The sequence below is a fragment of the Strix uralensis genome, chromosome 2 (genome assembly GCF_047716275.1).
Source record: "Strix uralensis isolate ZFMK-TIS-50842 chromosome 2, bStrUra1, whole genome shotgun sequence".
Taxonomy (NCBI): domain Eukaryota; kingdom Metazoa; phylum Chordata; class Aves; order Strigiformes; family Strigidae; genus Strix; species Strix uralensis.
The window spans coordinates 435,494-450,314 of record NC_133973.1 but is presented as its reverse complement, the minus strand read 5'-3'; the positions used below and the strand labels follow the sequence as shown (position 1 = coordinate 450,314).

Below are 14,821 nucleotides of genomic sequence, written 5' to 3'. Positions count from 1 at the left end.
CAGCTCATGAAGTCCCATCTAAGATGGCTACAGAAAAGCTGTCCTTGGTACGGAGCTGATAAAACATGCCACAGCAAGAGGTTCATCCTGGGCTGCAAAATCCCCGTGTGACTTTCCAGAGTATCAACCTCTATCACGTAGTACAAGGGCAGTGCTGCACTGCAAGGGCCACCACGCTGCCTGTGTCGGAGACAGCTGAATGGAAGTGAGCATGAAGGTCAGGTCTATGTGCTGCATGTACTTTGGTTTATAACACGGGTATGGCTGTAATTTATTGCTTATCTACAGATAAAAGACAAACATATTTGAGAGTAAATATTGACTGCATATTTCAGCAGGAACACAAGATTCTCTGTCATCGTGGTTAGTCCAGAGTCTCCTTATAGCTCCCTCTTCCCACTTACAAATAACTTATTTGCAAATTTTCTCTCAGGATTATATCCTTCTGTGCCTCCACTTTCCACAGGAATAAATTATATGAGAAAGCCTGATTCTATTCCACACTGCATGTGCTACATGAGGGTGAAAACAGTTGTCTTTTCATGACAAGTCCATTTCTTACAAACCTCTTTACTTTCATGAAGCTGAAACTTAAATGTTCCATATTTTCAAACTTACTCAAGGCTCAGTGTTTTTATTGTTTGCAGGCAATACAATATTGGTTTTTGTTGAAAAAACTCCATTTGAATCTTATGAACAAGTAATCTGAGGAGTTGAGACAGCTCTGTATTGCCATCAACCTCTATACACAAAGCTTTCAAAGCAGGGAGCTTGTCCTTTGGTCAGATCAGAAAGCATACGATCAATTTTCATTTAAACCTTTATGCTTTAACATAACTCCAGTGTGCCAAGACAGAGTCTGATAAACTCATTCACCCCTCCTCTGGTTTCTTTGTAAGTTTTCTTTTTACTTCCTTCTTTCCATTGTTTGGGATGAATGAAGTGGGAGGCACAGAAACAGAGGAAAAAAAATCCAACAGCATTAACTACTGAAATGAGAGCAGTGGATCAGGGCACCATCCATTACGTGGATATGATGGGATACAGGACTGTCATGTGGGAAGATTTAATGTGTTTTTAATTCATATATTTATCAGAATATACTCCTGGGTACATGTTCTCCACTGAACATCAGGTGAATACAATAACAGCAAGAAGAACGGACATGTGCTTCCAGGTGTTCTTGCTTTCTGGTGTAATTACAGTGAAACTTAGCAATGCAGCATCTTAAATACGTGAAGGAATTATTGACAATTAAGGTTTGCACTGAAAATAGGTCAGTATGCCTCGTTTTTATTTTTAAGGGTAAAATTTTGCCTCCACAACTAATACAGGATGAAAGAAATTAGTAAACCGAACTGCCAATTCTCTAAATTACTTTTTTTGTACTACAATTCCTCTGTTCTTTGAGAAAACTTAGCATTATTCATAGCGTGTGTTTGACAATTTTTATACAAGTAGAAGAGTAAGATCCTCTGCTCACTAAGACTGTATTCCGTATTTCAAGTCTGCAAGTTGCCAAAACATCCCACTGGTTTCTCCTGTGTTAAGATGCCTTATCTCCAAAACATTATTTGGGTATTTCTTATTGCTGACATTCCTTATAAATTCAGGAATCTGCCCGATGTCTGCAGCAGGACAAATAGCTGCAAGATGCTCCACTTACTTAGCTCAAGATGTCAAAAACCTTTCTGTATGTTGTGTTACCTGTGTCAAGGGCAGGTTTGAAGACTTTTTAGAAATCACATTCACTATCCTGTAATCAGACATAAATATCTATTCCTTATGCTAACACTATGCATGAAGGTGCAGTATTCCCACTTACTTGGTTTTAACTTAAACTAAGCCTTAACATTTTGATGTTGATAGCCTTAAGATTTGCGTTAATAAAATACATCTGGAGTCACAATTTTTGGCCTATATTCCTAGACAGACATGCAGAAATGCAATGAGCTGAAAGGGATAGTTCAGGTTTGCAATCACCCAGAATCAAATATTAGCAACACAATCTTCAGTTGAGGTGGATCACCTATAGTCTACTGTCTGTATATTTACTTCAGTTGACCTAAAAAATCCATCCCATTGCAACCAGCACTTTTTGTACCACTATGTCTGTGAATTTGAGTTCTCTGCTCTTTAAAAAACTTGCAGATAAGTACAAGCACCATACAAAAAAGCCTTATATGTATTTACCACAAGAGGGAGTCTCCTTGCCTCAAAAAGCAAAGCTTTTTTTGGTACTTCACTTCTGCAGGGTATGTTTTTGCGGGGCACTTGATCCGAGATCATTAGGAACATGTATCTTTGTGTATGTGGGACTGTAAAATACAGCACATTCAAATACACAGACGAGGGCAGAGAAGGATTAATGACTGGTAATTTGTTTCACTCCTGAAACAACTTAATGTCCACATAGAAAAAAAGTACTTTTTCCCTGGAGATTCTGCATATTGGCCTGCTCTAAATGTGCAAAAACACCGGAGACACTGCAGGAAATTGGGAGTTTTCTAACAATGACTGATGGAGGAATCTGCCTCTTTCACTCTCTGGCTAGATACCAGCTGATGCCCCACAGCATATGGCAAACATGCCTTGTCACAGCAATAAATGTAAAACCTGGATTGCAGAATTGAAAAGAATGGGGAATTATCTTAAAAGGAGTCTACAAACGATGGATGGCTCTACATAGTTTGTACTCTACCTCTTGCCAAACAAACAAAAAAAAAAGACAACTGTCTGTAGATTTATTCACAAGAAGTTATCTTACTCTCAGATGGAGACAAATAAATGCTTCTCCAAAGTTTTATTTAGTTTTTGAGAAAACTTTTGCACAAAGTCCTCTTGCTGAGAAAACTTCCTGGGAACAGGTAGAACAACCATCTAGAATTAACAGGAGAAATTCACAGCACAACCATAGAAGTCACAGCTGTGACTCACAACAAAAAAGAAAAAAGTCTTTCTCAGGAGGTAATTTTGAGACCTAAGAATACAAACTTACCAGTCAAATGTTGACTTCTTTGTGTTTCTAGACCACTGAAGTCAGCTTTACAGAAAGAAAAACTTACTGACCAAGATCTGGGCACTAGAATCAAAAGCAATGAATACACAGAATATAATATATACAGGTGCTTGTACAATACCTCAGGGATATCCATCATTCTCCTTAGTTTCTGATCTCTCCAGTTCCAATCCAGAATCATATATTTTGTGGAGTTCAAGAACAGGCCATCTACAAATGCAACATACATTTTACTACGAAGATAATATGACATGTGCTTATCAAAATGATTTTTGGCTTTTACATCCTTTGCTGTCTGTTTCCAAGGAAACTAACCTTTGAACACTTAAGTACTACATTTGCTGGTTGGAAAACTAATGCACTGACACTGCAAACTCCCTGAACCACATAATCCCATGCCTTTTTGGAAGATAAACACAAAAGCAGAGCAACTACTGTTGCCAGGCTTGTCAAGAGCTAACACTCTGCCAGAAAATAATTCCTCAAGCTTCCTCTTGATGAAACCGCAGGAGTTGAATTTCCACAGCTGATGAGGAGCTGGTAGGTTACAAGGACCCTAGCCTGAAAACTCCTGTTAACAGGAACTGACAGTGTTTAGCAATTTACAGGACTGGGTGCTATGCAGATGTGGGTCAGGTCAGTGGTGCTGCTGAAGCATTCCTTTATCTTCCAAATAAATAGTGGTGAAAGAAGAAAAATGTCTTTTCTGAACTGGCCCTCCAGCTGTTCCCCTATTTTTCCCTGGTCTTCTACACGATGCCCACAATTTTTCGTATCAGGTTTGACTCCTCTCCATTCTCTAGTGACCTGCCACTGCAACACTAAGGTGTCAAAAAAGGACTAGACCTTAGGATAAGATAATACACCTTGTGTGCCTGCCATCAGCTGCCTCCACCTAGCATGGCAATGTGCTGACACGCTGAGCAGTAACGATTTAATGTTGGTGCAGGGCACAGCATCAACAAAATGATGCTACTCCTGTACCCTTTTGGAAGGAGTGGAAGAGTCTTGACCCACAGCCAGTCCCTGTCCAAGAAACCATAGTCAGAGCATGGCAGTGTTTAGAAGGAGGAACAGAAAGAATCACCTTATCATCTTGTCATTTTGTTGTTTGTTTTTCTTTGTGTACATAATGTCTATTAAGTAAGTAAAAGTACTCAAAATTTGGTACGAGAAAAGGAGATTTATATAGAATAATTAATTTCATTACAGGCAAATCAGAAATAAAATCTAATCGGCAAACAGATCTTTCATCCGCCCCTCACAAAAGTTTACACTGAGCTCAGAGTGACATATGATACAATGACTTCTGCCATTATTTCCTTTTGATTTACTTGCAGTGTTTGGTTTCCTGGAGCTTTAAACGTTACAGTATTCCTGCCAAAAGAGGAAGTCCCCCACCTCTGCCTGCTCATTACCTGATTTTGTGTGCACCCTGGTTTTGTTTTAATTGGGATCAGTTCTAATTGGGATCAGTTCACTGGGCTGCCAAACAGACTCCTGGGCTAGCACTAGAAGCAGGAAGGGGGAATAAGCAGGCACTGACTGGGGGATGGAAGGGGAAGTATTGCTTTGTCTTTCTCTGGTAATCCTGATTTATGCTAGCTTAAAGTGATCATAAAATCAACTACTAGAATCTGGACCTCATTTTGAATGGCAAAGTGGAGAAACAGCACTGTACAGTTCAGTACCCAAATCCACAGATTCATGTCAATCTAAGCACTTCAAAACCAACTGAAGTCTTGCTTCTCAGGAGACCAAGTATAACTTACCTAAGGAGAAAACCCGCCTTGTTCTCCTACCTTGCTCCACTAGTGCTTTTACTCTCCCAGGAGTTCCAACCCCGATGTGGAACACACCTTTCTCCAACATATTCATCTGTTCTTTTATCTAATTTGAAGACAGAAAGACAAACGATAGTAAAACCACAATTGTTTTAAAATTTCTTCTGAAAGAGCTGGAAATAAATTCATCTCATAGTATCTCCTTCTAGAATACCATCAAATAACAAATGCTATTCATCTTTCAAACTGTCAAACTGATATATCTGGGAGAAAGTTTAAGAAATGTAACAGCCAGCTGGGCATCACACTTCTCTAGAAGTTCAGTCATTTTCAACTTCAAAAATCTGCTATTGCACCGACTATTTTCGGAGGTGAGAACAGTATGCTTCCTTCAGCATTTAAACAAATTCTCTGGAAGTATCTGGAAAATGGACAAAGTTGAATTAGCTCTAAACTGCTTCAAGATGAAGACACTGGAAAAGGGTGAAATAAAGCAAGTGGCATTTGTGTGTTCAACAGCATTTATATCAAAGGCCAAATGTCCACTCATTACTTCCAAGATGCCCATAATCTGTGCTCTCCAACAGGTACGGATATTGGGCATCCAACTGGCAGAATGCAAATGTGGGTGCTGGTACAGCTTGCTTCTACAAACCTGTGTGTGTAAGCCTTCTATTTAAAGAGGCAAAAGCCATCTGAGTGAGCACCTCAGAGGAATGGGGAATATCTTTAAAACAGCACGTGCATAAGCATCTACATTCTGCATAGGATTGCAGCAGAGCTATTGGAGATGGTGTCTGGCTAGATTCCTCAAACTGCAACACTGGGTTACCAGAGGAAGCATTACCTAAAGGAACATTATATGAACACTATATGACAGACACTACTGCTAAATGGTTTAAAAACAAAATGGTACAACGCTAGTTAGTTGTTTAGTTGTTCTGTAAAAATTCCCTTGCTGCTCTCTTACCTTTATGTGCTTTGCAAACAACTTGAGAACTCTGCAGTCTCCTTTAAACGCTGTCATTGACCTAGCAAGAAAAAAAATGGAAAAGGAAATGCAAGCATCAGGGCTGGGATTAAGACCACACAGCAGGAAAACAAAACTAACTGGCATTTCTCAATACGCTTGAGACACAGTTCCCCGGTGACCCCTGCTCATACTTTGAACATTTTGTACATTCTTGTTTGCTACTTGATCAACAGGGATCAACAACTGGACACACAGAAAGAAGATATCAGTAGGGTGCAATACTGTTTAGATAGCTTTTACGATAATATTTAATAATTATGGTCTGTGCTTTCACAGCTAACTTAGTTCAAAACTAATTGCCAAATTCTAACTCAAAAATCCCTCAGTGACTGAGATACAGACATGTATGAACACGTGTGTGTGTGCACAAAATGAAAGATCTGTGTATGGACCAATCTACAGCTTACAGAGCCTTCCTGAGGTGTGGCTGCTGGGAAAAGGTAGGCTGCCACAGCCTTTACTGCAGAGATGGCCCAAATTCCAGTTCACCAAAACACATTTGCTGGAAAGCCTGACTTGTTTTTCTGACACTCCATTTTGGCACACAGTAACAACTCCACGTTCTGTATTAATCAAGCAGGAGACAACACTTTCAGTATTTACTGAACGTCATTTAAGGCAGTGTTCTCTGCATGTTTTTTGCAGCGTGCCAAATTTTCAGTTTTCTCTTGAGCAAAGCTTAAGGTTTATATACGAGTGTACATATAAACCCCCTAAGTCTCAGATGGTAATACCAGCATGGAGGGGCTAAGCACTACTGGCACATCTGCTGTATCTATGCTTCCACTTCAGGCACGGAGTCAAACTTCCCAACTCTCCACCTCATGTCGTACTGACAGATATTCACAGGAAATGGGGACAAGACACAAAAGACAACCATGAAATTTGTGAGGTTCACGTTAATTCATCAGTCATCAAGACTTCTAGAATGAGAAGGGGGAGGATAGAGAAGAGAAAAAAAAAAAGGACAGAGAACACTGAAAACCATCATCTCTGCAGAGCAGTTCTGCCAGCCTGAGCCAGCTGAGAACACGGACACAGACCTGGAGGCACCCAGGCCAGATGCACCTCAGGCCCTGGAACACCACGTCCTCATTGCCTTTGGTGCAAAGTCACGATTTCTAGTGGTGGATCATGATGTTTCATGGGTTTACTCTGCTCCCAAGTATAACATGTTTCATGTTTCCCCGAAATTGGTTACACTTTATTTTTGGTTTTCAACAAAAATAGCACTCCCATGCAACTGAAGTACTAAGTGTTACTTCAGTCTAAAACCAAGCACCACACTCCCACAGTTTAAAGAAGCAAGGGATATTGCATCAGTTTGAGTCAATGAATTTGTTGGCTAGCAGAGGAGTGTCCCAGCTTTGCCTTTATGTCTGTGGTTCCAAGACAAAACCTCTGACTGACTGCCAACCTCAGTATAACATTTGCTATCAACATACTTGATAAGTTCCAAGGAACGAAGGGCAGAACTGCAGATAACCAGCATGACCACTGACTTCTTCTCCCTGTGGTTTTTACGGAGTTTTGCCCACTTCGGACAGACTGCAATGAGAAAGCCAGTGTACACACACAGAGAAAGTGCTACACACCACAAGTTTAAATTACAAGAGTACATGATGAATGGTAGCCAGCAGCAAGAACACACACGCTGACTCCTATGAGGTCTGGATCTCTGGCAACACTTTGACATTTAGTCATGGTTGAGAAATTGGAAACTAAAATGCCCAAAATAAATAAAATACAGAAATATCACACAACTGAAAAAATCAGATAAGCATTAAAAATCAAGAGTTTGTAAGGCAACAAACCCATTGTCTTCATCTGCCACATATGGCAATTTGTATCAGAGAAAACCAATTGAAAAGAAGCATTTACCAGACCAGAAGTTCTATATAAATGTACAAGAGAATAAAAATTCTATTGGTTCACATCAGCAGACAGCTGCAGGATTTTTACTGTAAGATAATACATACACCTACTTATGAAGCCACAATAAATTACTGACAAATAATCCCTAGCAGTTAAAAGAAACCCTAGGACATTTTGATACCAAAAAAGTGATAGAGTAAAAATGAGCCAGAAAAACAAGACCTGTCATGAAAAAAAGAAAAAGAAAAAAGTCTTGAAGTTATTAATATTTCATAATTTAAAATACTTGGAGGTACAGATAAACACTGCAATAATATTGCATTAACAATGTTTTTCATACAACATTCATCTCATCCAGACCAACATTTTAACTCACTTTCCTTCAGGTATGAAGAAAAACTGTGGGTGAGATCATTGGCTGGCAAAAAACAGGAATCTGAAAACATAAAGAAACAAGTATTTTTGTTGATGTATTTTTAACAGCAAAAGGAGCATATCTGTTTGCAGCATAACCTCTAGTTATATTGATGAAATCACAGCTGTGTTAAAATCCATCATCGATAAATCACCATTTGTGAAACAAAAATTAATGTACACCTCGTGCAAGAAGCTTTATATTGGACACATTAATGAAAAGTGTCATCTCTCAACGCAACTGCAATTCCTTCCTTCTCTCCCACCATGAAGCCCTGAATACAGGGTTGCACAGGTGTGATCAGGCGCTTTAAAAAAAGTTTTCACATGTCTTTGGCACAATCAATCAAAAGTCTTACCCAGAAGCCTTACATCAACCTGCCAGACTGTTCCTCCAACCACCGCTGCTGGGGTATGTCTGTAGATTGCCCACACAATTCATACTGTGTAAATGCAAGAACCTACCAATAATCTGCCTGTCAGGAGGTGCCCTCCCATACCGTGGTAACCCACCTAACTGTATCGACCCGAACGGCAATACCCACACTGCATTTTAATGCCTTTCCAGGCCATTTGCTCTTCATGAGCAATACCAACAAATAATGGGCAGTGCCTGTAAAATGACAGTGCCTCTATCTGCAGAGTAAGGGGCAGAGAAGGTCAATGTTGCCTTCATCTCTAATGCAACCACCAACTGACAGAAGCTAACCCTGCCTTGTCCTGCTTTGATTTTTCTATCACCGGCTTTTAACTGGAGACAGAATACGGGAAACAAGAGGGTCCTCGTCATGGTTGAAACTTGGCCACTTTACACTTAGACCAAAACTGCCACCTCATTTCATGCCACTCCCTGAAAAACCATTGCATTCAACATCTCGAACACAGTATTAGTGACTCAGATAATCCCCAAAACAAAATACATTTTCACTCTCTCCATTAGCATCCTGGAATCTATTACTATGAATAATATAATTTCTATTAGAAAAGTGAGGTCCTGAAATTAAAACTTTACAATAAAAGGGCACATTTAAACAATGTTTCTTTTCATTTCCATAACTGCAAGAAACCTCACATTTATTTCAAAGAAACATCTCTATTTAAACAGCAAATTAATATACAGTATAAGAAAATATTTCCATTAAAAAGTACAAATCAAGACCTGTCCCCAAAATCCTCTTTCTTCTGCAGAAAAATACCTCAACAGTATCATGAAGAAAACATTATTTATCTGTTAAATACAGGATGAGTTACCTGACAGCTTTAATTCCTCTATTTCAATCACTGAACGGTTTTCACCAAAATGTTGACTAAGCAGGTTTTGTAGATCTGCAGGGACACCAGGTTTTGGAGCAGATTTTTCCAGAATATCAGAAATTTTCTTCTAAAAAAAACCAAGTAAAATGGGTAAGTATGGCATTTCTGTAATTACTGCTCTTTGGCTAGCTAACAACACTGTAAATAAATGTTCCTCCATAACTTTATACAGTTATATTGGCTTAATTGCAGCTTAATTAGAAAAAAACGCAATGGGACAAGATTCCCTTCATCTTCAGTGGGAATGCAGACTTCAGATGCAAGTTCATATACTTTGATGAGATGGTCTGGGAGCCTGAAGTCAAAAAATCTTGTGCACTCACCTGAAATGCTGCTGTAACAAAAACATAACAGAAAGCTGGTTTTGTGAGTTTTGCTAGTGTTACACTTAAGTATCAGTTTAAAAATTCAGGCTTTTTTCACAATTTGTTTTAATTTATTATTCTTAAAGCATAACAACAAGAATCAAGAGGTAATATGAGTCTTGGTTATACTTTGATTAAAACAGGGTAAGTATCTATTTTGGAAGAAAAGATGGTTAGCTACATTCACAGAATACCATGCAAGTGTGAAGAAAATGGGTTAAAAGCTCACAAAACCAGAAGTCAAGCAGAAAGAGTTCAGCAGCTGCTTTGTTCTTCCAAAACGTATAATTTTTAGAGCCTGGACATGAGTTCATAATGACTGTGTTTTACACCTCAGGAATGTTAGCAAATAACAGGTCTGAATTTTCACTGAGTGAAAGTGTTGCTGTGTTTTTCCCCGTAATTACGTGGATCATGGGGATAGAATAGCCTAGGGTTCCCGTTATCGGAATGATCTGCCAGCATTTAAGAAAACAGCAGATCTTCAAGGATTGAGGCAGCCTGGAGAGAATGGCAAGAATGTGAAGCCTCTTATTCTCACTGAGAAGTGATTAATTGGTGAAAGACCAGCCCAAGGTTTCTCAGCTGTGTAAGCTAAACCGAACTTGCCATCATGAGGATGCACGGCAGCATGAGCCTAGAAGTGAAAAGGAGCAGGACAGTGTGCTTAGGATGGAGCAGTAGGGTACATATCTGCGAGGCAAAGTGAGATTTCACAGAGAGATGAGGTGGGCCTGGAAACATTTTTGCAGCTTTGGAGAGGTGGTGGGTACCTTCAGTGCAAGTTTGGGAGGCTAAGGTCTGGGGCAGCAAAGATCAATGGAAATTCTGAAGAGAGCTATAGCAGGAATTTTAACATAGGGGACAGATCTTCTTCCATCCCTCTCTCCCTCACTTCACCCCAGCACCCACTCCCTCCTCCTCTTCCATTCCCCACCACTCCATCTCCCCCTCTTGCCCAATACATTCCAAATACTCCCGTAATGTCAGCATAAGGAGCAGGAGGCTGAACAGGGAACAGCCATACGGGGGCTGCTGAAGCCACTCCATCCCCCAGCGAAGGCAAAGCAGGCAACTGCCTCTCCCCGCCACCTGCCACTTTGGCCACTGCCTCTTTCACCTCTGCTAAAAGCCAGCTGTGTGTCTGCGAGACCCTGACTGAATCTCTGACAGTGGGATACATGGAGACGAAGTGCTTATGCTTTCCTTTCAGTCTGCCCGTGGCCTGGTACAGAGCCCTCTGCAGACCCTGGCAGACTTTCCGCGGATGTCTGGCTGTGTGGCAGGTTTTTGCAGCGCCTGAACCAGCAGCATTCCTTCCCAAGATTCACCTTCCGTTGGCACCCTTGTATTTTTCTGCCATGCACCAGCTGTCTGCCCGGAGAACGACCAGAGGCCATCTGCAGCACACACAGCCTTTGCGTGAGGCCCACAGCCGAACCTCTTGGTTGATCTTCCTATCAACCACAGATACTCTTCTCCAGCCCCATCCCCACAACCTGCCTCTTAAGTGACCACATTTGGGAACCTCTGGTTTAGCAGCAGCAAGACAGAACTATCAGGCTCATTTTACTTGGTAATTCAGCGTAAGGCGCTGTTCCATGGGACCATTACATTGTTCATTGGGCCACTTGGTTGCTTCAGGAAAATTATGGCACTCTGGAGAGGAGAAGCCTGATAGTAACAAGGAATTCCATAAGAGCAAGAGCAAGGACACCTGAGCAAACTCTCTTCCTTCAAGGAGAGCTGTGGGGAAACGTTCCTCATGCAGGAAGTTTTATTATTTTTCTTCCAATTCATTCCAGATGCTTAAAAGCAAAGGGTTCCCCCCAAGCCCCTCTTCCTTATTTTTGGAGAGCACTTTGTTTGGAACCCATAGATCAACCTGATAAATATTTCCTGATGGATTTTTTGACAGGCTGTGTATGTCAATTTAGTGGCCCAGCTCCACTGAAAGCAGAGATGTAACTAAGCGCCTATTGTTTGCCTGAGAACAGGGTCTTTCTGTTCGGTCTGCTTCACCAACCTCTGTCGTGGGATGCTTTCGCTCTGGCAGCGGTGGAACAAGCACCGTCACTTCTGCCAGTGCTGCATTTAAAGCAAAATCCCACTCTTCCCTCTTCCCATTCCCTGGATGATTAAGAGGCCTGACATAATATAAAAAGGCCACCTCTCAGCCTTGTGAGGGAGCCAACTATTTACAGTCTGTCCCAAAAGACAGTTAACTTGCCTGGTGCCATATAATTTCCATCTAGACTGCAGAGTGTATTTGTTGTTGAGGGTGAGGATGGATCATGGCCAGAAGGACAATACAGAGTATTTATTTATATACTTATGCTATGAGAAGAAGAGTGAACAAGGACAGTTTTTGGCTTGAAAGATGTAACAGCAGCTGGAGCCTGACCACACTGCTGACATGAGGCAGATTCTGCAGCAACTGAAATTCCACCTTTCTCTGGTGTCCAACACTTGCAAGTGGGGTGTAGACATATACAACCCTTGAGTGGAGGACAGACACAATGCCACAGTTCAGGCTGGGAATGGGTATTCTGAGTGAAGTCAAAAAAGTAGGAATTTCTATTCTTCTCTAAAAGAAGCTGCAACTTTATGACCATACTACTTCTCACTGTCACAGGGCTGTCCCAATTCTGAATCCTGTACCCACATGCGCCCACTGCCCAGTCCCCAGTCTCTAGGACATTCATACCTTCTTCCTCCTCTTTGCCTTTACAGTGCTCTCTTGTTTTTCTTCAGGCTGACTTAGAAAACACTCTGTAGGCTGCAAAGCACATATTTAAAAAGAAAAAAAAAAAGAAAAAAAAGATTTAACATCAGATATCTGATCACTGGGGCTGGGGGTGTGGGGAAAGTCACCAAAGGGAGGTAAGAGAGGATATAGAAAGTATAATGCTGGGTTAGGGAAAAACAAACAAAGCCAAGCTTCCACACCTGTAGAAGGGATCAAATTCTTACAGTTACATATATCTGGAGTAATTTTGGAATTGAGATCTATGTTATTGTAACCAAGAGGCGAATAAAAGAACAGAAAGTTGAAACATGCAGGTTGTAGTCACAATTCCATAGAATGGGGAAAAGCAGGTTTTGATACATTAAAAAAAAATCAAGAGAAAAACATGACAAAACCTTTCACAAAGTTTATATTTTTAATCTCTATTATTGCGTGTGATTGTTTTTCAAATCTTTGCCAATAGTGCTCTAAAATAACCGGGTCTAAGGTGAGCAGCCAGACGTGAAAGATACCACGGAACTGCACGAGAATAATCGGAAACAACCATGCTCTGGATTTCCTTTTACATTTCTAATGCAAAATTTAGGAAAACATGTTTCAAATTTGTTCTGCCCCATTCTTGCTTTGTCTCCTCACAGCAGAGTCAAATACACACAAGAAAAATACATGGTACATTTCAGAATAATCTTCATCCAACACGTGTTGCTATCATTAACCCTCTTTGGTGACTGTGTGAGCAGGTTGAATTGGTCCATTTGTATCAGAGTCCCTGTTCACATAAGCCAGAGTTAGGATTTGTCCTTAGTCACCTAAAATTGTCTAAAACATAGGAAGTGAGGCACAGGCTTTCCTTGTTTTAAGCACAGTAATCCTCTTTTCTTTTGCCTTCTTAGGGACTTCCACTTCATGGAAATGCAAATTAATCTACATAGACAGGCTGTAGAGCTAAATAAGTGACTTGATGAAGAGCAGTGGGAAAACAGGTTGAGATGCAGGAAAAATCTCCTTGATAGTAGGGTGCATTTGGCTGGAAAAATCTGCTCCTTTGAGAAAGTGCAGAGAAGTCTCATCACACGGATCATTACCAGCTCAGGAGCAGCAGATGCAGAGCTGCCTCCTGGGGAAGGCCTGGAAGAAAAGTACCAGCAGGAAAGGGAGCCCAGCCGACAGCCAGAGAAGCTGCTCCTCTGTTCCCTTGTGAGGGCAGCTTCCACAGGTCCACGAGGGCCCAAGGAAAGCTAACAGGAGTTCAGTGTATCTGAGTGCTCCTGAGCCCTCTGCACCCCGTACCCCCTTAACAGGAGGACACTTCATGACAACTGGTACTATATAACCCTACCCAGCACATTCGTGCCTTCCCAATCCTGCTCTCATGTCCTTATCAGAAGCATTTTGTGGAGTTTAATTGTTCATATTAAACGTACATTTCCCTATTTCTCTCCACTTCCCTGGTTGATGTGGCTATAAAAAACTCGATCCCACCATGTTCAGTACAAACAAATGTCCTGTTGCTTGCTCCTGCAGTCTGTGCTATGATGCAACCACAGCCACTGCACTTCCAAAAGCAGAAGTACTGTACAGAGCGGCCCTGAAACTGGTTGAAGTTTGAAATGATACTTAGGAACTACCAGAGAAGATGTGGCTGGGGACTGGCTACAGCCAGCAAAGCACTCAACAACTAGGGCTGGAGTATAACGCAGCCTGGATCAATACCCACCCGTGAGAAGCTGTGACAGGGACTATATCTTGCCCCAAACAAGAGAGATCTGTCCCTGTGATTTTCTCAGTATAAACAGATATTATCTTCACTAAAAATCAAGGGAATGACTGCGAGTAGAAACTCACTTCAACTAACAAAATTGTTCCAGGGTTAACATAAGCTTTTTGGTTTTATTTTTGTTTTGTTTCTGTTTAAAAAAATCTCTGTCCTGACTCTGATTCAAGTGCTTTTAAAACACCACCATACATTTCTCCATTCCTGTCCCTACCATTAGCATTCCCAGACGTTGAGACTGTAACAGAGCTACCCTCTGCCTTCAGCTCCTGCTCTACCCTTATGCATCCCAGCTGTCTACAGATATTCAAAGACCACTTGCCAGGTGTTTTAATCATAAATTCCATGTTCAACATCATATTCTATGCAGAGAACAAGCCTTGGGATTCATTTAGTCAAGGGATACTACCAAGCAATCAAAAAGCCAGAAAGAGGCCAACCTGAATGTCTTTCCTCCAGTAGAGTATGATGGTTCCCTATTCTAGAAAGTGTTA

At 41.0% G+C, this 14,821-nt stretch overlaps 1 protein-coding gene across 4 annotated transcripts in view; it reads right to left on the bottom strand.

Moving 5' to 3' along the window:
- Positions 1–14,821, bottom strand: part of CMSS1 (cms1 ribosomal small subunit homolog) — a 247,877-nt gene that overhangs the window by 894 nt on the left and 232,162 nt on the right. For 2 of the 4 annotated variants that reach the window (XM_074851983.1, XM_074851954.1), the window contains 7 exons: positions 12,512–12,583; positions 9,377–9,506; positions 8,088–8,147; positions 7,282–7,384; positions 5,774–5,834; positions 4,792–4,909; positions 3,141–3,229 (listed from right to left, as the gene is read on the bottom strand). In XM_074851983.1, the coding sequence (XP_074708084.1) occupies positions 3,141–3,229; positions 4,792–4,909; positions 5,774–5,834; positions 7,282–7,384; positions 8,088–8,147; positions 9,377–9,506; positions 12,512–12,583 (633 nt within the window). The remainder of the gene's footprint in view (positions 1–3,140; positions 3,230–4,791; positions 4,910–5,773; positions 5,835–7,281; positions 7,385–8,087; positions 8,148–9,376; positions 9,507–12,511; positions 12,584–14,821) is intronic. The other 2 variants (XM_074851963.1, XM_074851973.1) reach the window with 2 other exon arrangements.